Raw genomic sequence first — 25,281 nt, 5'->3', positions numbered from 1 at the left:
TCAAAAATAGATCTTAAAAGTGGTTATCATCAAATTCGAATGAATGTGGAAGATGAGTGGGAAACGGCTTTCAAAACAAAGTTTGAGCTTTATGAGTGACTCGTTATGCCGTTTGGATTTACAAATGCACCAAGTACTTTTATGAGGCTAATGAATCATGTTTTGAGAGACTATATTGGAAAATTTGTTGTTGTATATTTTGATGATATCCTTGTTTACTCAAAAAGCTTGAATGATCATATTTTGCATGTTAAGAAAATTTTGTTTAAACCTAGCGAAGAGAAGTTTTGTGCCAACTTCAAAAAGTGTCGTTTTTGTCTAGACCAAGTCAATTTCCTAGGGTTCTTAGCTGGAAAGCATGGAGTATAAATTGATGAAGAAAAGGTAAAGACTATTAGAGAATGGTCAACACCTACAAATGCAACCGAGGTAAGATCTTTTCATGGTTTGGCTAGTTTCTATAGGAGATTTATTAAGGACTTCAATAGCATAGCATCACCATTGAATGAACTTGTTTAAAAGCATGTGAAATTTGAATAGAAAAAAAAACAAGAGAATGCATTCAATGAACTAAAAGATAAATTAACCAATGAACCTTGTCTTGCTTTATCTAACTTTGACAAATTTTTTGAAATTGAATGTGATGCAAGTGGGATATGCATAAGAGCTGTTTTAATGCTGGAAAAAAGTTCAATCATGTTCTTTAGTGAAGAGCTTAATGAAGCACAACTCAACTATCCGACTTATGACAAAGAGTTATATGCACTTGTGAGGGCTTTGCAAGTTTGACGACATTATTTGTGGCCAAAAGAGTTTGTTATTCATACGAATCATGAAATCTTGAAGCACCTCAAAAGCCAAACAAAGCTAAATGGGTGGAATTCATTGAGACATTTCCTTATGTAATTCCATTACAAAAAGGGGAAGGATAACGTAGTCGCAGATGCATTATCAAGAAGGTATGATTTATTTTCTTCCCTTACTGCAAAAATTCTTGGTTTTAAACCCATTATTGAATTGTACAAAGTTGAAAAATCTGAATTTTATGATGTGTATATGCAATGTTTAGAACAGAAATATGTGCAAGATCATATTGTGTTCGATGATATGCTTTTTAAGAAGGGTAAACTTTGAATCCCTAAGTGTTCTATTCGAGAGTTACTTGTAAAAGATGCTCATGGGGAGGACTTATGGGACATTTTGGAGAATTTAAAATATATAGCATGTTGTGTGAACATTTTTATGGGTTGAAAATGAGAAAAGATGTGAACAAAGTATGCCAACAATGTTTTAAATGTAAGGAGGCTAAGTCTAAGACACAACCACATGGTCTTTACACACCTTTAGATGTTTCTAGGGAACCATGGATTGACATTAGCATGGATTTTGTTCTGGGATTACCAAAAACTATAAGACACCATGATAGCATTTTTGTGGTAGTTGATAGGTTTAGTAAGTTGACACATTTCATTCCAGGTAACAAAACAAACAATGCTACCAACCTAACTAATCTATTCTTTAGGGAAGTAGTTAGATTTCATGGTATTCCCAAAACCATTGTTAGTGATAGGAATGTAAAAATTTTAAGCCATTTTTGGAAAGTTTTGTGGGGAAAGTTGAGAACTAAGCTTCTATTTTCTACAACTTGTCACCCCTAAACTGATGGACAAACTGAGGTCGTTAATAAAACATTAGGAGCCTTACTTAGGTCACTAATTTCCAAAAATCTTAAGTATTGGGAAAAGACTCTACCTTTTGTGGAATTTGCATACAATAGAGCGATACATAGCACCACTCATTGTTCACCTTTTGAGATTGTGTATGGATTTAATCCTTTCTCCTTTAGATTTATCACCTTTGCCACCTAATATGTTTGCTAATGATGCAGCTTCTTCAAGAGCCAAATACATAAAAAAAAATTCACAAAGACATAAAAGAAAGAATTGAAACCAAAATAAAAAACTAGTCACGCGCAAGAATCAAGGTAGAAAGAAATTGATTTTTAAACAAGATGATTGGGTTTGGGTTCATCTAAAAAAGGAAAGGTTTCCAAATCAGAGAAAGTCTAAACTTCAACCACGAGGAGATGGTCCTTTTCAAGTACTAGAGTGGATCAATGACAATGCATACAAGCTAGATCTCAGAGGTGAGTACAATGTAAGTTCTACTTTTAATATGGCTTATTTGACTCCGGGAATGAAGACCTTGATTTGAAGACAAATCCTTTTAAAGAAAGGGAGGATGATATGAATTCAACTACTGATCCTTTGCATGTACCCAAAGGACCGATTACAAGAAGGAAGGTTAAGAAGATTCAAGAGGCTTATACATTACATCTTCAAATGTTAGCTAATGTACAAGTTGAAATAAAGAATTTTGAGCCCAAAAATCTTTATAGCATTAACATATCAAATCATGAAAATAATGGAGTGACTGACATTGGAAAGTGATTAGAAGATTTTTGCCTTTGTTAATTGAAGAACTACCAATTAAGACAATTTATGTCGTACCTTATTTTCTTCAATTTGTATTTATTAACTTTTATTGTTAGTTGTAGTTGGTAGATGAACTTAATTATGTTTGCGTTATCTTTTTGGCCTATTTAAAGGCATGAAATATTCATGTTGAGAATCAATGGTTGAATACAAACAAAACCTTTGTATTTTCTTGATACCTTTTTGGTGTTATTCTTTTCAAACCTTCCTTTAGGTTTGATGTTTAAATTGATTCATTGGATTAGTTTTGATCAAACTAATTCTGGAGTGAGTCGTCTTGGAATTTAAGAGTGATCATCATAAATTCCAAGTTCGATCTCTTATTCATCTTCTAACCAGCTTTTGGTTAGAATCAATTCGTTAAGTTAGCTTTATTTGTGAAAGTTTGCAAGAATTCTAGAATGACCTCTATGGTTCGCATTTATCACATTTTTTTCATTAATTAACTAATGGTCGACCTAGCCTCAAAGACTAAACTATTATTTTTAAAACTTAAAAAGGCAAAATAAGCATCCAATAGACAACAATCCCTATACCCTAAAAGACAAAATTTATATTTCGACCAATTTTCAAGCTAAGACTAAAAAATAATAAAATTTAAACCAAAAGGTTGATAAGGAAAAGTGAAGTGTTCAAATGTTGGAGAGAAGCGTACCTGAAAATGCAAAACGAAGTTTGGATTAAAAGGCTGCCAATATCAGATGCCGTTTCATACTGATATGTACGCACAATTACAATTCTTTTATTTCCTTGAGTTCATTGATTGGCTGTGTCACAATTTACAGGACAATGGCCTGTGCATGACATTCTGTAACGTCCATCCTCAACGAACCCCACACTCCACTGCATCTCTCCCACTTTTGCTGCATCCTTGCCAAAAATGCCTCCGCCCATGCCTCCTTCGCCCCTCCCATGCTCAGTTCACAGGGCACTGTGAAACTGATGTACAAATTCATTTAGGAAGGCAACAGCCAATGCTTTCCACCGCATCTTTTATTTAAAAATCAGAAAGAGAAATAGTGATGATCTGAGAATTTCTCACAGTAACAATATACATCATATCTATATCTTGCATAATCATAGCTAGACATTTTAACTTTTACTTTCAAAATTACCTTAGAAGCTCTTCAAGCTGAGATCCTTTTGTGGAGGCATCATTCCTGCAGTGAGTTCAAAATGACACTTGACAAAACGTTTCTAGAAGTAAAATACTTTCAATGAGCAAAAGTACTTTCAGAAGAACCATTTACTCTATAAGTGAAAATCCATAGCTCAACAGTACGAAAAGAACTAGACTACATTATTGTTCTTCCAAATTGATTTTGAACCTTTAAGAGATTTGACCTGGATAAGAATTCCTTCATACTACGGAAGGAACATGGCAGATGTCTCAAGTATGGTACTCTTACAGAAATGAAGAAATGATATTTAGTACGATTATACAATATAAAAAAATAAAAAATAAAATCCTACTTTTACGTTAGGAGTGTTTTTTTATCATGTCTAGGGTTGAAACAATTTTCCTTGAGTAGATTTTCTATTATGATCATTTCGTGGGACAAAACAAATTAGAAATGGCATACCTGCTTACGGATAGTCTGAAGATGTGAAGAGGCTTTGCAGAGAGATTGTAAGTAGCCTCAGATATGTGCTCCTTGTGAAAAAGGTATACAATTGGATAGCCAAGAAGCCATCTACACCAAATAAAGTATCAACTAATCACAAACTAAACTATCAAAAGAATGAAACTAAATCCTATATTACAAATCACATTGAATGTTCATTAATTTTCTTTTTCCTGTTCATGAAGAAAAAAAAAACATCAGAGAGGAGATATTAGACAAGAAGTGCAGAGAGAAACAGCCTACGGGCTGAGGTGAGCCATACAAGAGGAAGTCTACAAAGCAAGAGCCGTCAGTCTAAGATTATCATTGATCTCTTTAAAGTTATTTATTTATATTTGACGTTAATAATTCATTCTCGCCGTAGGGTCAGATATAAAACAGGACAAGGCAAAATTTCTGAACCCTAAAAGCTAACAAAAAATTGCTCCAACTAGAACTAACTAGTGAAGTGCAAGTTACAAAAACAATTCTCCAATTAATTATATGAGAGGAGAGATTTTCCAGAAAGATCCGCTAAAGGATTTAAAATTCATCTGCTAAAGTCTCTTTAGTCAGAGGGTGGTTAATCTCTACTTATAAGTAAATTCTCATCTCTACCCACATCATTCCACAATTATCCATTGAGGTTCCTTGACAATGTCAACTAACATCATGTTGCGTTCCTACTACATCCAAAATTTTAAGTCAGACAATGCCATCTGGTCGGTTCTTGACTCATTTAGTTGATGTAGCACTCAAAATCCTCATAAAACTAAAATGCTACAGTTGAGAATATTTGCTAAAACCACCCTAAATGGTGTGAAAGTTCTCTATTTATAATCATTTAGAGAATCAAATAAATTACAAAGGATATAGAAAGAGCAGTAAATGGAAAGAGTAATAAATGAATACAAGGTATTTGCCTATAATAAAAGGGCAAATATGATAACTATGGTAAGCCATAATGGAAGACAAATATGATATATATGGTAAACTATAATTCAGGACTAAATATTCTTAACAACAATCAACCCCAACTAGCAGATACAAAGCTCAAGATGCCACTAGGCAGTTTACGAGTCTTACGAATGTATAAAACAATAAAGGGTACGTGGGGAAATAAAGAATTACCCATTTAAAGTTGGCAGAGTGATTTCAGAATGTTCCAAATGGTTAGTAAGATCAATGACAGAAGACTGAGAATAAATCCCATGGAAAGAGGATGTGGTATTCGTTACGCGGTTTTCCCCGAGCGATGATGATGGGTCATTTTTCGTTTCATCTAGAGAAAATAAAGATGAAAACAACTTTTGAATTGATTTAAACTGCAAACCCAGTGGGCTTTGATCAGCATCTACTAATATCTGAGGCAAAAAAGACAAAAGGTAATCACCAATATGGGTAAATGTAGCACCTCAAAAATTGAAAGATGAATATCAAAGAACACTGCAAACCTTGGGGGGATCCTGTTCGATGTCTACAAGGAGCAGTGTTAAATTGGAATTTAAACTTGATTGAACATGCTCACCAAGTCCTTGTACATGTATCAGATATATCATATCCTCTATGATCATTACCTTAAGATTCTCAAATATATGTAATTCCTGCATCAGTTTTAAAACATCCAAATTAGAAAAGTTGCAGTGCAGGACATTAAGATAGATAAAATGGTCATATATCTTCAGTGACCACCCTTAGCATGAGTTATGATCAACATATTCATGTCAAATGGAAAAACCCTATCCGAAACCATACGCGGACTAGGAATATTCATGCATTTTTTGGATTAAGATAATAATACACTGTGCAGATAGAAAATACCGCCCCCTAATCCAGTAAGTTGAGCGCCATTCGCTTCTTTTCTTCTTTTCTTTTCTTCTAAAAATATGATATGATTGCTAACAAACCCCCACACAATTTCAAATTTTTTAAAAATGAAAATATAAACGTTGATAAATGTTGTACTAAGGAATGGGTGTAGGTGCCTCCCAAATTTCAACCTCCACTAAGTGATAGTACGTTTATATTTGAATAATCACACTGAACTAAGTCTTGAACTAGATTTTCGGCTCAAACTTTAACTTACCATACAAAAAGTACAAGCAATTTATAAAGGATTTTAACTATTTTTGCACGCTCATGTGTATGTATCTTGTTTTCATAATTGTTTTTAAGGAGTAGCTCAACTGTCTAAAGTGGATACCTTACTATAACACTTAAATAGATGTAAGATCTCCAGTACAATTCATTCAAACACTTCATTTTACAAGACTAGCACCCCTTATATGACCACAACTTTATAGTAGCGATTGAACCTCATTCATGGAATCTTAGAAATTTGAGATTTTATATTCACTGTGGAGACAATTTTTCTAGGCTTCAGTTTCATTCCCTTCACTGAAATAACAAAGAAATTGATTCTAATATATGTCCAAACGATTTTAAGGACATGAAGACATTGAGCAGCATAATTGATAAAACAACATAATCTATGCAACCAACAAATATGTAATAAACCTTTTGAATTAGTTCTAGAAGTGAACAAAGCCGCTGTTGCAGTTCAGGCATCTTTCCACCATAGTCTATCATTACAACTGGTCTCATTCCTGTACACAGAGCTAGGATATCTGCACCATAAAAACAAGCTGTGATCAAAGGGGGACGCGTGGACAAGAACCTGTAGCTTATGAAACTTTGTGCCATAAAGCAAATGATTTTCAAGCTCGAAAACTTTTAAGTATGCAATAATCGAAACGCATCAGCATGTTGAGTATAAAAATTGAAATCCATTTACAGAAGAGGGTGAAATGAAGTGGTAGGAAGCAACTAAAAATCGAAAGAGGGAGAAGGGGAACAAGAAATTGACCTATTTGGAGGCGACGCTTGGCTGGAAATTTGAGACGCCATTTGATTCGAGAAAGAGAGGAGTCTAACACCTTCAATGCTTCTTCCACTTCTCTTGCCTCCATCATTCCGCGTCATTCATCCATTCAAATGGAGTTTGATCATCAAATTTAATATGGGTTTTTGATCCTTTGAGAATAAGAAAAACATGTTAACTTTCGCAACAAATGTAAAATTATTTGAAGAGGAAAAACGTAGTGAGCAAAATAAAAAAATAAATAAAAAAGAAAAAAGAAAAATCCACATTGGCACCGTGATTGTCACGTCACACACATTCCCATTAATAAGTTATTGTAAGAATTTGAGTGTAGCAATGGATTTTGGAATGAGGAAGAACTTACGGTCTCCTAAAGGGTATTTATATTACCCTTTTATGGTTGCATGGACTCTTTTTCGAATTAGGTTAAAAGGGGATCGAACATGCCGCATTAATATTACAGAACCAAAGGCTCATAGAGTGTCACAACCATACTAGGAAGAAAGTAGATTGTGACCTCCAGTGTAGATAGATAAGAGGCGACAAATAAGTGGCGCTCATTCAACCACATTAGGGTCGAGACAAATAAGTGTCATGATTTGAGTGAGGATGATGATGAATCATTTAACACAAAAAAGAGTGTGCATGAAAGCCAAGTTGAGATATAAACAAGATTGGAGGCAACGGTGGCGATAAGAGTGTCAAAGATAGGCTCGAAGAAGACAAGATAGGGTCCTAAGGTATAACCTCAAAAGTTGGGATTTTAAAATAAGTTTCAGCGTACAACTTTAGAGTTAAAGTATGTCTATATGAAACATGAAAACTCACTAAATATGGTGTCAATCAAACACCCGATTTAATGTTGCACGAGGCCTATAACAGTTTGCCAAAATTATGTCTACTTCAGCTAGACCAAAACTGCCTCAAAATATACTATAGAGAGAGGCATGGTGTTAACTCTCCACCACCCTTGAGTTATGTGACCTACGTGAGCTACCTCATGGCACATGCATGTGTCATAGTGTGAATGAGCGTTGTAAGAAGAACGTCTTGGACATCTTCCTTTAAAAATAGATTTTCGAGTACAGTGTTGAACGATATAGATGTGTCAACACTGCAACCCAACTTTTGAGTCAAATGTTGGTATATGGGGCTGATCTCTAATTCAATATCTAGAAACAACTTGACAACATAGACCTAAGTGGTCATTTTTAATCCCTGGGAACCATCACAAGTATAGCTAGCCTACATTTGAACTATAATGTCGTGTCAGCCAACAAAGCCTAGAAGAAGGTGAATGAACGATATAGGAGTGTTGACATAGCACCCCAGCCTTTTAGTCAAATGTTGGTATACGAGGTCGCTCTCTAGTTCGATATCTAGAAACGACTTGGTATAGACACAAGAGAGTTCATGCCTTGATAGTACTCAAATGGATGGATGTTTGAGGGGTCCCAGTGATAAAATAGACTCACAGGTTGATTCTCAACAAGCGTGTCGGAGTGAGCAACAAAGGTTGATGACATATGAGACTCGGGATGGTCATGTTGTTGGAAATCAAAACAAGGAGATGAAAGGCGAAGAAACATTTGAGGGATCTTAACCTAGAGTGGAAGCAAGACCAAACCTTAAGACTTGACCTAGTGTAGAGATAAGTCATCTAGAGTCACAATGAGTAAACATGCATACACGATGAGCATGTATGACCAAACAAGTTTAGTTCTTGCATGAGTTGTGTTCACTCTGTAAAGGAGAACCTCTCCTAAACTTTGACAAAGTTGCTAAGCCAAGCAAAAAATAGTAATGGAGTTTGAATTTTCCTTAAAGCTTGTCATGAGTGTGTTGATGTCATACAATTAAAAATGTATGACCATAATAGTTGATATCAAAGAGACACTTTATGTGTGTAGTCGAATAATAAAGTTAAAAACGAACCTAGAGGGTGTAATGAAGACCTCACAAGTGATCGTGAGTGCCAGATTGGGCAAGGTAATTATGTAGTCAGAATCATAAATAGATTTGTAAGTCAAAGTTATACTCCTTGAGGTTGAGTATGAAGCAAGAACCAACCTCGCTTGGGGTTCCGAAAATGGGCAACAAGTAATCAGAATGTGTATCAAGTAGGGTGCCTTCCAAAGAGTCATTAGTATAGGAGGAATAATGTTAATCTCAGACGATATAACTTTTTACACATGTATCGATCATAAACGTCACTTAATACGTAAACTTTGTAATTTAAAACATATAAAATGAACTAAAAATATTTCAGAAAATTGTGCATTTTGCCTTCATTGTTTCCCATTTATTTGTTGTCTCATATTTTAAAAATGTAACAATTTATCGTGTATTTCCATCGGTCTAGTGCCAATGTATAGTATTTCGTGACTCGAATCTCTCGAAAAGTTGATTGTTACCCTTTATAAGTTTAATTTTCTAAAAGATAAAATTTTTTAAAAAAATATTATCAAACAATGGCATAAAAATTAATATTTATTAATTCATCCAAGCCTTGTGTGTCTTACCACAAAGTGTTGCTCTCACGAATGAAAAGAAAAGGCTAATTCCAATATGGATGCTCTAATGACATTTTAAAAAACATAAAATAAGATTCTAAACAAATAATCCCTAAAAATATTACCTAAACTAAAACAAAAATAAAATAATCAAATACTAATTCTCTAAAATAATTAAGCAAACCCTTTGTAACCCTCATTGGATAACATTTAGAGAAAAATCACATTTTCCCTTAAAAGCACTGATTCTCATTGAGAATATTTGCTAAAACCATCGTGTCGGAATGGTGGTGAAAGTTCTCGCATTATAATCATTTACGGAATCAAATAAATTACTATGGTAAACTGTAATGGAAGACCAAAAATCATATCAAATATTTGCCTATAATAAATAGTCAAATATGATACATATGATAAACCATAATTTAGGACTAAATATCTCGACATCCGCCCAAGTTGAGCGTGGGATTTGAACGAACATGAAGTTTGGATTTGAAAAATTCAAAGAGAGACCGAAAACACTTTTTGTGAAGGTGTCAGCAACCTGGAGATGGGAAGGTACATATTGTGTGCGAGGTTTGCTAGTGACAACAAGTTCCCAAAGGAAATGATAATCTTAACATAACGAAGAATACGTTTGACAGCAAGAAAGTGACAAACAGAATTGACAACATGGGCAATATCTGAGCCCATAATGGTCAAGTATTGAAGGGTGCCAACAAGAGATCAATAGAGAGTAGAATCAGAGAAAGAAGAACCATCAACAGTCAGATGTTGAGAAGCAACCATGGGGTGTGGACTATGGAGATGCAAGGTAGAGACTTCAAAATTAGGGCGAAGGGTAGACATGGTGACAGTTAGAACAAGAAAGGAAGAAGAGGCATAAATTGAGAATGCGGACTTTGGGATGTATTTTAGACAAAGAAAGAAAGAGAGGGATGAAGAAGAAGTGGGGTCTATGCCTTGTAAACTGGTTTGCTATCGAGCAAATGAACATCGAGTAAGAACATCTTGAGTATATTTTAACAGATTAATAAAGAGACCATGATGAATCTTCAAAACAAAAAATAAGAGTAAATAAAAAATATACTAAGAAAACTTCAGCAACAACTAATGTCGATAATGAAACCTCAAGATCTGCATCTCCAGAGGAGAGCCAAGAGTGAAGATAGACCGATTGCATTTAAAGCAGTAGAGTAGAGGAAATTAACATCGTGATGATAGATCCAAAGACAACGATTCTTTTCACAGCACCACCATTGTCAAGAGTAGAGGTCGGCGACGGAGCCAGAGCAAGAGGAGTCAAGATCAAGGGATTTGCAACTTAAGTTTGCACTGGTGACTCTGGAGGAGTAGTAGGCAAAGCCAGTGGAGAAGTAGCATGCGCCATAGTAGGTGGTGAAGTTCCGATGGATGGAAAAGGAGACATGCCCCCTCGAAGAAATGGATGAAGATGGTGTTGAAATCGAAAGAGTCGCCACAGTGGGCGAATGATGCAATTTTTCCAAGGAGTCCAGCGCCGACTGGTTGGCGAAAAGGCCAGTCCGCACCCAGAGCCTGGCCCCGGCAATTCAAGCCAGCGCCCAGATTCTGAAGGTAAATCTTTGCAGAAGGTTGATGGGCTTGTCGAAATCTCGTATATTTTCGATGAGAACGTAGATGAGGATTCTAAGGTTAGGGTTTCTTTGAAGGATGAAGAGTCGATTGGGAAGAAAATGAAAGAAACTATGTTGGCTAAAGAGAAACCGATTGTGTTGGAGAAAGTGAGGTTGTATGTATAGAGTATGGCGAAAGGTGGCCCTACGAAAGATGATTTGGAGGCTAAAAAGGTGGAGCCCAGTAGTAATCAATTAGCTCCACCTGCAGCAACCATAGCGACTGCCCCTGCGGCATCAAAGCCAACAGTAGTGGCGAAGAAGATGAGAAGAAAATTTAGAAGCCATGGGGAGGAAATGGTTAGGGTTACTAAACCAAAGGAGCTCGAATATCATGAGAATGTTTACTAAAACCACCACCTAAATGGTGGTGAAAGTTATTTGTTTATAATCATTTAAGGAATCAAATAAATTACAAATGAAATGAAAAGAACAATAAATGGATACGAGATATTTACGTATAATAAAAATGTCAAATATGATGGCTATGATAAACCATAATGGAAACTAAATATCATACACAATATTTATCTATAACAAAGAGTCAAATATGATACTTATGTGAAATCATAATGGAAGACTAAATATCATACACAATATTTGTCTATGACAAAGAGTCAAATATGATACTTATGTTAAACCGTAATAAAATACTAAATATCCTCAATCATACCAGATATCTGTGTATAATATAAAAGTTCAAATGTGATAAACAATAATCACCCTTCGTTTTGATGTCAAAGGACAAAATAAATCCCAACAAAAACAATAATTTAATTTACCAAATAATATACCATGTTCCACTTTTTGGTAATTAGGCGGAAAGAACATCCACAACTAAAATGAATATGGATTTGGATATCTTTTAAGTTACATTAAAATTGTAAAACTGTTTGTGTTCCTCTGCTTTTCTTAATAAAGATGAGGGAATCTCAAATGTTTCAAGTATCTGCAAACAATTGAAAGCTTAAATCCAAAATCCAATTGGGCTACAAAAAAAAAAAAAAAAACCAATCATTAATCTTAAATCCAAAGTCCAAGCTCTCTCTACAATTCTAACTCTATAGACCGTAAAATCTAAACCTGAAATGTACATCAGCCGCTTGGACAGTGATCAGGAAAACCCCATGAATTCAAACACTCAAATTTTTCATGGTAGCCTATATCAGTCTCCCCTTGCTAAAGGTTTCCTTCTCTCCCAGACTGACGAATTCCATATCCCACCACCCAGGACCGTGTGAAGTGGAAACAATTTATAATGATGGATAATACTTATGTAGATGGAACTGGAAGATCATTGTCGAGGCTGGGCGGAGATAATGGTGGCATAGCTGAAAGGTCAGAGAGATCGTCCAGAAATTCCAGGACCCTTCTGGCAGCCGCTTGAGAATCCCCACCTCTATTAATACCAATCTTTCGAGAAGATATAACTCGAGATTTAATTGGTCTAGAAGAGTTACTACTCTCAACAGATGATAAGAATTGATCTTTGGCCAGTGTATTTTGAACAGCAGATGAGATTACAGAACTAAAAATGCCAGAATTCCTCAATCCTTGAATAATGACCTGTAAATACAATAAAACATTTGAGTTTATCTTCCACCATGCATTTTTATTCATGCAAAACGATTCGTCTTCTAAGTTTAATACTTGAAACAAGAAAGATTTGATACAATTTGACTCACCATAGGTGCATAAATCCGAGTCAGAATACCCTTTCTTAAGAGTTTCAAGTTCAGGGATTTATCAGTCCAAACAATTCGTTCACGATACCTAAAACATAACAGGAACTTGTTAAAAGCCAGACCAGGATTTATGTAAATCTGAGGATTGAGTCTTAGGATAACAAATAAGACAGCAACATGCTGTCCATCTCCCAAAGTTATGCAAGAAAATATCGCATGCTGGAAGAGGAGATAATGGGACAGTAGTAGGGAAGAATACTTGATACGAAATCTCACAACTAATCTCACGAAGGCTTTTTCCATAATGACAAATGTTAAGCAAAGCATTCAGAAAGACCTGGAAGCCAAGTAGCCATCAGAAATGAGACAATAGAAAACACTAAGGCCAGATTACCATTTTGTCTTTACTTCTCTGTATTTGTAAAACTAAACCTAGAGATACAATTTCCACATATAGCTTTCTTCCTTTATTAACTACTTCACTAAAAAACATTCTGAAAAATCGAGCCGAAGTTTAAGAACGAAAAAAGGTAGGCTACATTTTATAACCATTTGTCTTTTTGTTTTTAGGTTTTGAAAATTTCTCTAGTTTCATATTTCTAAAAGATTTAACCCTGGACTGTGCAATTTCGGACAGCCTTGCGATATAGATTTAGCCAAGTTACTCGTGGAGATTCTACATATGCAACCCATGAGACCTTTATATTTCAAATCAAACAAATGGAGATGGAAATTTTACTAACGCACATAACCATTACCAGCGAAGCATTTCTTCCTCTGTTGCAGTTGAAGCAATTATGAACGCCTGTAAAGAACATAGTGTGAAGATGTCAAAGAAAAGTTCAAAGTATACAAGAAGAGTGAAACTTAAATAATTATGCTTCCAAAAATTTATACTTATACAAGAGGAGTTAAATTTAATGAGCCAACAGTGTTTTATTTTGAGGAAGAATAATTTCATTGATGAATGAAATAGAAAGAAGTAAACACCACTCCCATCACTAAAAGGTGTATTATGTAAAAGATCTCCGATTAGTAATTAAAGATGAAGTACTATAAATCAGAAAATAAGTGTTTACATTTAAACCAATAAAGAGAACAAAAAACAATTAATTCCATAAGACTATCAAAATTGGATGTGCTAAATCTCTGAAAATTAAGCCATTTCTCTCACAGCAAAGAGTCCAAGAAAAAACACCTTGAAAAGTCAGCCATAAGACTTTCTTTGGTCCATGAGAAGGATGACCCACAAAGATCAGAGATGGTCTTAAAACTCTTTATGTGTAGATGGCTCCTTTTTAATACATACACAGATATTTAAAAAAGTAACACAAATATTTAGAAAAAGAAACACACACAGATATTTAAAAATATTATACATTCATACAGGATTGATATATTCTCGCTTAATGCAATACCTAGCACTTATTTTCCTATGTAATGGCAAGTTATTGACGTTTGAGTTAGATTCCAACTGAATTGATGGGTTGGGAGGGTAGTATTTTTTTCTTGCAACAAATAAAATCTTCCAAAGAAAGGAACTGAGAGTAAATAATTTTTTCTTACAATAAATAACATCTTTGAAAGAGAGAAACTGCCGTGTATAGAGGAAAAACCCTGACCCTTTGAATTTGTTTGCCTCCATAAGACTTAGAACCAGAATCAGCAAAGAAACATGGTTACAGACAATGGACGACACAACATACGTACACACCATTCCGAACAAACTGGCATACAGATATTGTATAAACCCATTGATTGATATATACAATGAAAATTTTCAACACCTTTCAAGTAAAAAAGTTCCCAGATAAATGCGGAGAATGATCAGCAATAATTTTAGTCTTTTCTAATCACCCTTGATTCTTTGGGGAAAAAAAAAAACCATTCATTCTTTAGACAGAAAAAACAAAAGAAAAAGAAACTGTGAATCTGAGAAGAAAAAAATGAATCTTCTCTCAAATTTGACCATGTAAACTTTCTATTGGACTTAGAAAATTTCTTTAAAATTCAGCACCTCGTCATCTTGATGAACTTGCCTTCAGATATTTTTCTTCCACTGGATTTCTCGTGCTGGTGTAATGTGGAAGTATGAGGCGTATCCCATCAGGTTTTTATTTCTTCCCACAAAAAAATTCTTTCCTCGTCTTCGGGTCACAAATATTTGAAATCCAACAATCCTTCCCATCTTCGAGAAATACCTTAATTGATTAGGAGTATCCTCCCTTAAGCATCTTTTCCACCCTAATAATGTTTCATCCTACAAGATCAGCAAGCCACCTGATATTCCAAGGGTTTTAACATATTGTTATCCAATATAGACCCAGCTTCTCAATGTTTATTAATCCTTCTGTCTATCAACTTCAATTTAGTTTCTTCAAACATCATAATTTCCAGGCAGATTCCTAACCATTCTTGTAACTTTAGTCCTTTTGCTACAGTCATCAAGTTCATATTCCTCGAGAGAAATTTTCACAAAAACTCCACTTCCGGATCTGAAACATGAGTACTTTTTTCACTTATCACAATTAAAAACTGTGACCCAGTCTTTCTTTACAATGTAATTTTTGCTGGCCTATCTTGGTCTAAATTATATCCCTACTTCAATAGCTAAAGTTTCTGTGATCTTGGTTGGGGCTAGGCTGTCCTCTCCTTATGTAATTTTAGGTTATCTAGTTGCTTGTAACAAGGTGGCTTTCCATTGGAATTTGGTAGTCTTGTTTTTGGAGTAATCACGAAGAGAAACTACTCTCCATCTTAAATGGATTTGAAGATTCCTTTGGAAGAAAATAAACTCTGTAGCATAAAGAGATAATTATGGATGGTCTTCTACTCTTTACAGGCTTATGGTTGGTTTTCTACTTTAAACAGGCAAATGATACTTCACTAAGTTCAGCAATTCACTAAGACTCACGTTACTAATTGCGTACCAACTTCAATCTCCAGCTGCTGGAATGAGAAGTCAAGTCTTGGGTTCTTGATAATCACACAATCCTGACAAACAACGAGGTGGAAGAGTGGTTCGGTCCAATGACCTCCCATGATAATATTCACCTCTCCTCTCGCATATATAGGATAAGAGGTGCTTGTGCAAATACTTTTTTGGTGGCTTCTCCAGTAAATCTTCCCTTATTAACTTGTACTAGGAGATTATATTCCCCAAAAAAACTTTTGTTAGAGGGAAAGGGAAGAAAAAGGATAGTACAAAAAGGAGATGAGGTATCCCCATCAGCCCAGAGGATTATAAAAAGGATTACCAATTGGCGAAATTTGCATCAAATTTTATTAAAAATACCTTCTGAGATTAGATACCAAGTAGAAGCAAAATAAGTAATACACTCCTTTGAGATTGGTAAGAGCACAGTCTTTGTGTGTCCAAGAGCAAAACAAGTAATTAGAGTGTCAAGGTAATTAGGATGGTTTGTCAAGGCTAAATCTCCCACCTTTGTGGAATTTCCTCGGCTTAAAAATAACTTGATCACTACTGAAAAAACTTTCTGAAATATATATATACAAATCTTTCTTTTATAAAAGCATATAAATACAAAATTAGAGTTAGCTACATATAGAAGCATTGAGTCTTAAAAGAAACAACAAAAATAGCAGGTGGAGCACAAGTAACAGTTGCATTGGCTTAAACTTAACTGAAAAAGCAGTAGAAAGAGAAAAAACACTGAGGGTAGTGGAACTCACAGCTCTATCAAATTCTAACATAAAGCATCTTTTAACATCATCTTTTGTTGGTTTGCAGCCACATCGATCACGTCTTGAAGTCAAATCAGTAAATTTAGGGTATGTGTAATGTAGAACAGCAGCTTCGTCCAACTTGACCTCACTATCATTGTTAAATACATATGTACGGAGTACAAAGAAATGATCAAAAATAGACCAAGAGTAATTAAAGAAGATATCCTCACTTTAACCTACTAAAGGCAAGATACAAGGAATAAATTCACTAATAGAAAAAAAAATGAAAAGATTCCCATGGATTCCAGTAACGGTTAGCTATACTGCTTGGGAAAAAAATATGCTGACATAAAAGAATTTTAAGACATGCACAACAAATAGATAAAATAATAATATATACTTGGGAGTCTTCATGTAGTTGTGCCATCGATGTGCCCCATTTGGACGAAGATGGTCTCGAATCCGAGCAGCTGATTTTCCATTTCCATATGTCAAGAAATAGTTTGGATTGCCACGGGTAGCATCTTTATAATTACCAAAGTATACATCTTTTGGGAGATGGTCATAATTCTTTTTAAACATTGATACCTGAACAAGCATAAAGGATTAAGCAAAAAACTTGGTCAGGTTTGACCCCATGACTTTTTGGTTCTATTCAGACTCTCTTCTGTTACATAAAGAGTACACAAACTACAATATTTTATTCCAGGCTAAACAGAAAAATAAAGATCTTGTCAAGCTAAACCAAAGAAAAAGGTATAGGTTGCAAATGTTGTAATGAGACTACATCTGAATCCAAGTTCCATTAATCAAAAAGAGGAGTCTGATTTGAAATTCCAGAGAAAGAGTGTGTGAGAGAATACACAAACGAGAAATCATAAGGCAAGGTTTATGTGTTTTCTGAAAATTTCTTTCAAGTTTAATTTATTATATAGAATTTTAAAAACCATTTCCCCTCGTCACTTCTCTAGAAAACTTTTCATTTTTTAATATTGGCGAGTGCTCCGCAAACTTATGCACCTCAACTATTCTTCGTCAAGGTGGGTAAACACGTTTAAACTCATTCCTTCAAAAAACTATTTGAAAAGATATTTCTTATAATTCCAATCATGACTAACTTTTTTATTTTTCACAATACAAAATTAAGTAATTTATGGAGATTTATTTATTTTTAAATTGTCTATGAACAAAGAAACATTTGAAAATAGTAAAATATAGTTCTACTTTAAGTGATTTGTGAACTGTTCAAGCAAACTCAATAACTGTTCAAGCGTCATAAGAAACTTTTAATTTTAAGAAATAGAAAACTAATTATTAAAACTGTATTCAAACAGGTCCTTCCAATTTACAAGTTCAGTACCAAGTAACTACATGAGCTCACATTTCATTTCAATAACAATTGTTAAGAAATTTAACAGTTAAATTACATATTTGGATCATGATGGCTTTGAGAAAGTCAGAATTTAGTGGCTATGATGTTGAATGTTAGAATTAGTTCTTATGATTGATAAAACCCTTCTAGAGACTATTTAGGAGGGTTTTATCAAACCATAGAAAAAACATTCTAACTTTTAAAACTACAGAGAATAAATTCTAGCTTTCTCTAAACAAGAGGGACCAAATTTGTAACTTAACCAAATTTAACTAACAGAAAATTTCTGATTCCAAAGTATGTTACAATATTATTTTATCAGTTAAACACTAGCCAGGTAACTTTGAACAAAATATATGAAGAAATTATACCTCGCTGAAGGGTTCTTTTACGTCATCGCGCTCAACACTGCTCTCCTGAAACAAAATACAGCCAACATATCCTCCAACATCAGTGACAACATAAAGTAAAGAGATTAAGTTCATGAAGTTTTCTTAGCACCAAAGAGAAGACAACATTGGCTGAGACAAGCACATGGAGCAATCTTGAAGAAAGCTTTTTGAAGTTGCTTCACTCACATAATTCGGAAAAATAACCATATCAACATTTGCAGGCACATCAGCCAGCAATAGTCTCAATGAGTACTCCCTCGTGCCCGCAGGGTGCATCAGTTCATCAGTATCCAGATGGATGATCCAATCCATGCCAGCACTCTGTTCAATAAAAAATTAATTACATAGACTGAATTATTTTCGAATATTAAAAAGTTGTGTGGATGTTCAGTACATAATACAGAGAGAAAGAAAAATACGATACCCTAGCCATGACAATAGCCATTTCCATATTTAGTGACTGCTTCACGAACAGTTCATAATTACATGGTTTGTAGAAGAAGCTTGACAACCATGTCTCGTTCCAAATCCGACTAAAATTCAAACAAATGAATCTCAGTTAAAAAGAGTCAGAAGACTATTTTTTCTGGAAAGAGAAGCACGTTACAAAAGAGAATTCAGAAGCAAAACAATGAAAAAAAATTAAAAAAAAAAAAAATCTCCATGGAACCAAACAACAAAGGAAACACAGGAAGGGAATTGTTATTCATGTCTGGAATAAATAATATACTGACCTCTTTGCTTGCTGCTCTTCTAGCTCTTTTGTTCTGTATATAACTTTCACTCCCTGAAAAACAAATAATTTTCACTTGAACGTTACAACTCCAGCAGACAAAAGAAAGAAACTAATTAACATGGATTTCACAGTGGGAAGGCACAGCACAGGACATGGCTCACCGGAATGGTTTCTAAGACTTTCGAGACATTTGGGGAGGCAGCCTTCCCTTCTACGAACAGGAAAAAGTTCGAAACTCCAATGACTTTGTGATAGAAGATCCAGGGTAAAGTCTGCTCTAAACCAGCAGAAGTGCTAGTTGTAATGCAAATCTGACAAGTATGAAGTTCAGAGACATAAGTTATACATTCCTGTCTGGGTTGAGGGTTCAACACCAACGTAAAAGAGTAAATCTCCTTTGCTGATTCTGTCAAAATAGCAAGGATATTACATAATCCTAATGAAAATATGAGAAAACGAACATCTAAGGTCGAATTTTTCTCAGAACATCATCGGCGACTCGCGAAAGCTAAACAAAATTCATCATATATAGCATACATTCGTAAGAACCAAACAGAACCGCCATTCGAAATGGAAAACGCAGCACAAAATGGGATCTAACAAACAGAGGCAGTCAAAATTAATCGCAGTCCCCAGGAATGAATCAGAGCTAAGAATTGGCCACCTTAACAAGATTCGATCAATTGACGCCACACCCAAACGCCGAAATCCCAGTGGCACAATCGATTGCAGATATGAAACAACCGAAATCCAAGGTAGGAAAAAAAAAATTAAAATTAAAACTGACCTTGGGCTTCAGATCCGTAGCGTAGTCGAACTTCCAATCCCGGTAATAAGAAAATGCAGGGGAATGAGTCCGACCTAGAAGATCAACACAATCCGAACTGGAAGAATGAGAAGGAAGAGAAGGAGCCGTAGTGGACATACCGGGGAACTGATGCTGGTCGGGTGACCAGCGAGAAACGGGGTCGTTGAGACCGCCCCGCCATTGGAGAAGGAAAGCAAAGCAAGCAAGAGTGAAGGGAAGAAGAGTTAAGAGGAGAAGCAGGCGAGAAGCAAGGGTGTGAGAGGGAGAAAGAGATTGAGAAGAGGAATTGGGTCTGAGAGAATATTGACCCGCCATGTGAAGTTGCAGAAGGACAGTGTTTGGTGCATCGAGGGAGAAATGGAGAATGTTGAAGGAGCCAAGGAAGAAAGGAAGGATGGTATCGATGGAACCGTTTTGTCGTTAGGTGTTGTTTATTTTATTTATTTGTTTATTTGTTTATTTGTTTATTTGTTGGAAATTAAAATGGTGGAGTACGCTCCAATCACAATTTGCCTCGTATTTAAATTATTATTTATGTATTCTTTTGGATTTGGTGTAAAAGTTTAATAAAAGCTTATTTTGGGAGGTGATAATATATATTGAAGGAAGATGAGATGGTCCTAAAGTTTTGGCTGCCAAACTAAATTTATGGTGCTTTTATTATATCCCAATGTTCAAACTATTTTGACTTACAACCCCTAATTTTAGCATAATCCCTCTATTACTTATGCTAAGCCGGTCAACTTCCAACTAAGTCGTTGTAAGTAAAATCATAACATAGTGGTACAATTCCTATACGTACAAATAGATCATTGTTGTAAGGTCATATCACACCGTTCAATGTAGCTTTCATGCACATAAGTAATTACTGTAATTTTCATGCACAAATGTAGATAATTATCTTAGGTATCCATGCCAACAAAAAGTATTCAAATATCCAAAGTATAAAATACAACACCAAAATATACACGAGCATGAGTTGCATGAGTACGTATAAAATCAGAAAGTAGTCTCTTGTAGGCTCTAATCGATTATTTGTAACGCTTCATACTCAGGATTTGGATCTAGCTTCAAAATCTGGATGCCACATGCTCACATTACGTCTCGCTTCTAAGAGGACTATCTCAGCAACCAACAACGTGTGTCTTTTCAACATGCTTTGTCCTCATTCACATACTTCCTAAGAAAGACACTTAACTTTGCAGTTCTTATGATTGAGCCCCAAAAAGAATGTGCATTTTGTTGGTATAGATATTAACTTTCAATTCTTTTTAAACCTTTCATAACCATCATATTCTTTAGATTTCTCTCATTCGGATGTGGTATTAGTTCATCAGTACTTCTCACTTACTCCGTTGTCACATGTCCACCAACTTCAACCTTAGTTTGTCTTAAACTCGATCTTACTAGAAGAACTACTGCTTTAATACCATTTGTAACGTCTTTTGTCTAGGATTTGGGTCAATATTCAAAATATGGGTTTGACACCTACATGCCTAGATGTTCCTCTTCATCCCCTACAACATTCCCATGTTACTTACTTCTAAGAGTGAAAGTTATCCTCAGAAACTAATACAAGTTCTATTCGTATACTTTGTCTTGACTCACATGCTTTTTAGGAAAATTCTAATGAGGTCACCCAACTTAGGATTGTTTCAATACGTTAAACTTTGGAGTTTTTATGATTGAGTCGTATAAAAGAAAGATACACCTTGTGCGTATATATAGTAACTTTAAATTCTTTTAAGTCTTAATTAGACATTGTATTCTCTTCTGTAAATTGTCAGATTTGGTTATTTGGATTAGATTTGATTGGTTATTTGGATTAGATTTGATTAGGTTATTTGATTTAGATTTGATTTGGTTATTTGAATTAGATTTGATTTGGTTATTTGAATTAGATTTAGTCATACCATCTCTAGTTATATATCTGAATTTGATATCTGGATTTGGAAGAGTTTTGGGTGTCACATCCTATTTTTAGAGTGACATATTGGTGAGAGTCTTAGTGTGATAGTGAGGTATTCACTTGTAACACTTTGTTTATTAGTGATTGGTTGCTACCCGTGGATGTAGGAGAATTTCTTCTCTCCGAACCACCTAAATATTTTGGTGTCTTCTTGTGTAATTTCCATTGGTGTTGTGAGTACATTTGTTCTGCTTTCGGCGCACAACAAGTAGTATTAGAGCCTGATTGTGGTATTTAGGGTATTGTGAAAGTTTTGGCCTCATCGACCACTAGAGGTGCTCACAATCGTGCTTATTTTCTTGAAAATGGTAGAATCATCTGAAATTAAATCACGGCATGGATCAAGATTTATGAGTTCTAATCTCGAAGTAGAGAAATTTGATGGAACCAATAATTTTGGTGTTTGGCGAGGTGAAGTTAGCGATTTGCTGGTCATGCAAGATCTTGATGCTTCTCTCCAAGAGGTGATGCCTTCTGTCACGCAGAATGGATGAAATTAAATCGGCAAGCTTGTGGAATTATTCGATCATGTCTTGGCAAGGATCAGACGAAAGAACTATGGGACAAGCTTGAGGCGAAATATATGCAAAAAAGTGTGGAAAATAAACTCTATTTGAAGAAGAAACTCTTCCGTTTTGACTACAAGAAAGGTATCTCAATAGCTGAGCATTTGGATGATTTTAACAAAATCATCACTAATCTGCTCAATCTTGATGTTAAGATTGATGACGAAGACAAGGCGTTGTTATTATTAAATTCTTTGTCGGAGTCCTACGAGTTTTTAGTTACCACCCTACTACATGGAATCACTTATATTGATTTTGAAGATGTTTCAAATGCCTTGATGAATAATGAGGTGCGAAAGAAGGAAAAGGAGGCATATCAAGATTCTAGCTCAAATGTTCTCATTGCTTGTGGAAGAACTTCTACTTGGAAAAAAGGCGAGCATGGAAAGTCCCGATCAAAATCGAGAGGTAGATCTGATAATTGGAGAAAACTTGATAAAAATGAGTGTGCATATTGTCAACAGAAAGGCCATTGGAAGAAAGATTGCCCGATCTTAAAAGAGAATGGGTCAAAGTCCAATGTGGTTAGAGATGACGACACTGATACAGATGATGCCTTGACAATCTCCCTGTCATTCAGCCAAACCAATGAATGGATTCTTGATTCTGGGTGCTCCTATCATATGTGTCCCAACAGAGAGATGTTTTTGGATTTCAAAGAGTTCAATGGTGGAGTTGTCTATATGGGCAATGATAGTACTTGCAAGATGACGGGAATCGGCTCAGTACAAATCAAGATGTTTGACGGGGTTATTCGAAAACTCAATGATGTAATGTATGTCCCTGACTTGAAGAAAAATTTGATTTCCCTTGGTGTTTTGGATGTGAGAGGTTATCGTATCATTTTGGAAGGAGAAAATTTGAAAGTAGCTCGTGGAGCTTTGGTGGCAATTAAAGGAACTAGAAGAGGTAGCATATACTACCTCAACTGAACCATAATAATTGGGCATGCTGCTGTGGCAAGTTCGAAAGAACAAGACATATCGAAATTATGGCACATGAGACTTGGGCATGCTGGTGAGAAGGCGCTTCAGACATTGGTGAACTAAGGAGTCCTTAAGGGTGCCACAACTGGTAAAATTGATTTCTATGAACATTGTATATTTGGTAAACAAAAGAATGTGAAGTTTGGTACAACTATACATCAAACAAAGGACATTTTGGATTATGTTCACACTGATGTATGGGGTCCCATGAAGAATGTCTCATTGGGAGGAAAGAGGTGGTTTGTCATCTTTATTGATGACTACTCAGAGGAGAGTATGGATGTATCCCATGATGCACAAAAACGAGGTTCTCCAAATCTTCCTAGAGTGGAAAAAAATGGTAGAGAATCAGACGGACAAGAAAATCAAAAAGCTGAGATCAGACAACGGTAGAGAATATACTTATAATCCATTTCTTAAAGTGTGCTGAGATGAAGGGATCGTTCGACACTTCACTATTCCTAGTAACCCACAACAAAATGGAGTTGGTGAGAGAATGAACCAGACATTAATAGAGAAAGTTCGATGCATATTGTCTCAAGCAGGATTGAGTAAGGCATTTTGGGTTGAGGCTCTCAGTTATGTAGTTCACTTGGTGAATCATTTACCTGTTTCTGGAAATTGTGGGAAAATTCCGCTTGAGGTATGGTCAGGTACTCCTGTTAGTGATTATGATTAATTGCATGTGTTTGGGTGTCCTACTTATTATCATGTGACAGACTCAAATTTGTATCCTAGAGCAAAAAAAGCCAAGTTTATGGGCTTTAGCAAAGGCGTGAAGGGCTATAGGTTATGGTGTCTAGAAACAAGTAAAATTGTTAATAGTCGAGATGTGACATTCGATGAGTCTGGAATGTTTTTGCAGAAAATTGAAAATAATGACGAGGCATTGAAGTAAGTGGAGAAGGTGGTGTTCTCTCATGATATGTTGCTATTACTGAAGAACCTATTGATCAGGTAGATAATAACTCAGATGTCTTAGAACAGGGGGAGCAAAGTCTTGTAAATGAAAGAGTAGAGGAACCTGAGTCCATCGCCAAGAATAGACCACCAAGGAAAATTCGAAAACCTGCAAGGTTTGATGATACGATAGCATATGTTTTCTCTTTGATTGATGGAGTTCCCAACAGTTACAAAGATGCTATTCAGAGGTCGGATAGCTTACACTGTCAAGAGAATATGAATCAGCAAATAAATCAAATTTGGGATTTGTAGAATTTGGCAAAGGTAAAAAGAAAATTGGTTATAAATGGGTTTATGATTGAAAAGAAAATTCTTTTTGGCATATGTATTGAGGCTTGAGGTGGTGGCAACCAACTCAGTTATCAACTTGGAGATCTTATCACGTTAGATTTGATTGGTTATTTGAATTAGATTTAGTCCTACCAAATTTAGTTATATATAGGGATTTGATATCGGGATTTGGGAGAGTTTTGGGTGTCACATCGTATTTGTTGAGTGACATATTAACGAATCTTAGTGTGATAGTGAGGTATTCACTTGTAACACTTTGTTTATTAGTAATTGGTTGCTGATGTAGGAGAACTTCTTCTCTCCGAACCACATAAATATCTTGGTGTCTCCTTGTGTAATTCCGTTCATTGGTGTTGTGAGTACATTTGTTCTGCTTTCGGCGCACAACATTCTCTAGATTGCTTTCATTCATATATAGTATCGATTCAATGTACCATTCATTTACTCGGTTTTCACATGCCCACCAAATTTTGTCTCAATTTGTCTCGAACCACATCTTACTAGAAGAGGTATCGCTCTAATACCATTTGTAACAGTTTATACATAGGATGTAGATCGTGATTCAAAATCTAGATTCAACACCTATGTGCTCTGACATTCCATGCATCTCGAGCTACATGATCATGTTATTTACTTAGCTAAAAGTGAAAACTATACCCAAAAGCTAATCCATCTTAT

At 35.3% G+C, this 25,281-nt stretch overlaps 2 protein-coding genes across 3 annotated transcripts; both read right to left on the bottom strand.

The window, feature by feature from the left end:
- Positions 1 to 3,157: 3,157 nt before the first annotated feature.
- Positions 3,158 to 7,353, bottom strand: LOC111471896. Of its 2 annotated transcripts, none has more exons than XM_023117567.1 (8): positions 7,268 to 7,351; positions 6,966 to 7,132; positions 6,617 to 6,726; positions 5,554 to 5,703; positions 5,231 to 5,463; positions 4,079 to 4,189; positions 3,611 to 3,655; positions 3,158 to 3,434 (listed from the first exon to the last, which is right to left on the bottom strand). In XM_023117567.1, the coding sequence occupies exons 2-8, from the start codon at positions 7,069 to 7,071 to the stop codon at positions 3,275 to 3,277; spliced, it is 915 nt and encodes a 304-aa protein (XP_022973335.1). In that variant the 5' UTR covers positions 7,072 to 7,132; positions 7,268 to 7,351; the 3' UTR covers positions 3,158 to 3,274. The 2 variants fall into 2 exon arrangements, with proteins under 2 accessions (XP_022973335.1, XP_022973336.1); XM_023117568.1 differs by having other exon boundaries at positions 3,386 to 3,485; positions 7,268 to 7,353.
- Positions 7,354 to 11,986: 4,633 nt separating this feature from the next.
- On the bottom strand, positions 11,987 to 20,235 carry LOC111471890 (glycosyltransferase-like At2g41451). The gene is made up of 11 exons (XM_023117556.1): positions 19,808 to 20,235; positions 19,182 to 19,331; positions 19,019 to 19,071; positions 18,709 to 18,817; positions 18,471 to 18,605; positions 18,264 to 18,308; positions 16,921 to 17,108; positions 16,527 to 16,668; positions 13,592 to 13,638; positions 12,834 to 12,921; positions 11,987 to 12,714 (listed from the first exon to the last, which is right to left on the bottom strand). The coding sequence occupies exons 1-11, from the start codon at positions 20,141 to 20,143 to the stop codon at positions 12,421 to 12,423; spliced, it is 1,587 nt and encodes a 528-aa protein (XP_022973324.1). The 5' UTR covers positions 20,144 to 20,235; the 3' UTR covers positions 11,987 to 12,420.
- Between the last annotated feature and the right edge of the window lie 5,046 nt (positions 20,236 to 25,281).

Source organism: Cucurbita maxima, unplaced genomic scaffold (assembly GCF_002738345.1).
Source record: "Cucurbita maxima cultivar Rimu unplaced genomic scaffold, Cmax_1.0 Cma_Scf00060, whole genome shotgun sequence".
Lineage (NCBI taxonomy): Eukaryota > Viridiplantae > Streptophyta > Magnoliopsida > Cucurbitales > Cucurbitaceae > Cucurbita > Cucurbita maxima.
This window is presented reverse-complemented; position numbering and strand designations above follow the sequence as displayed.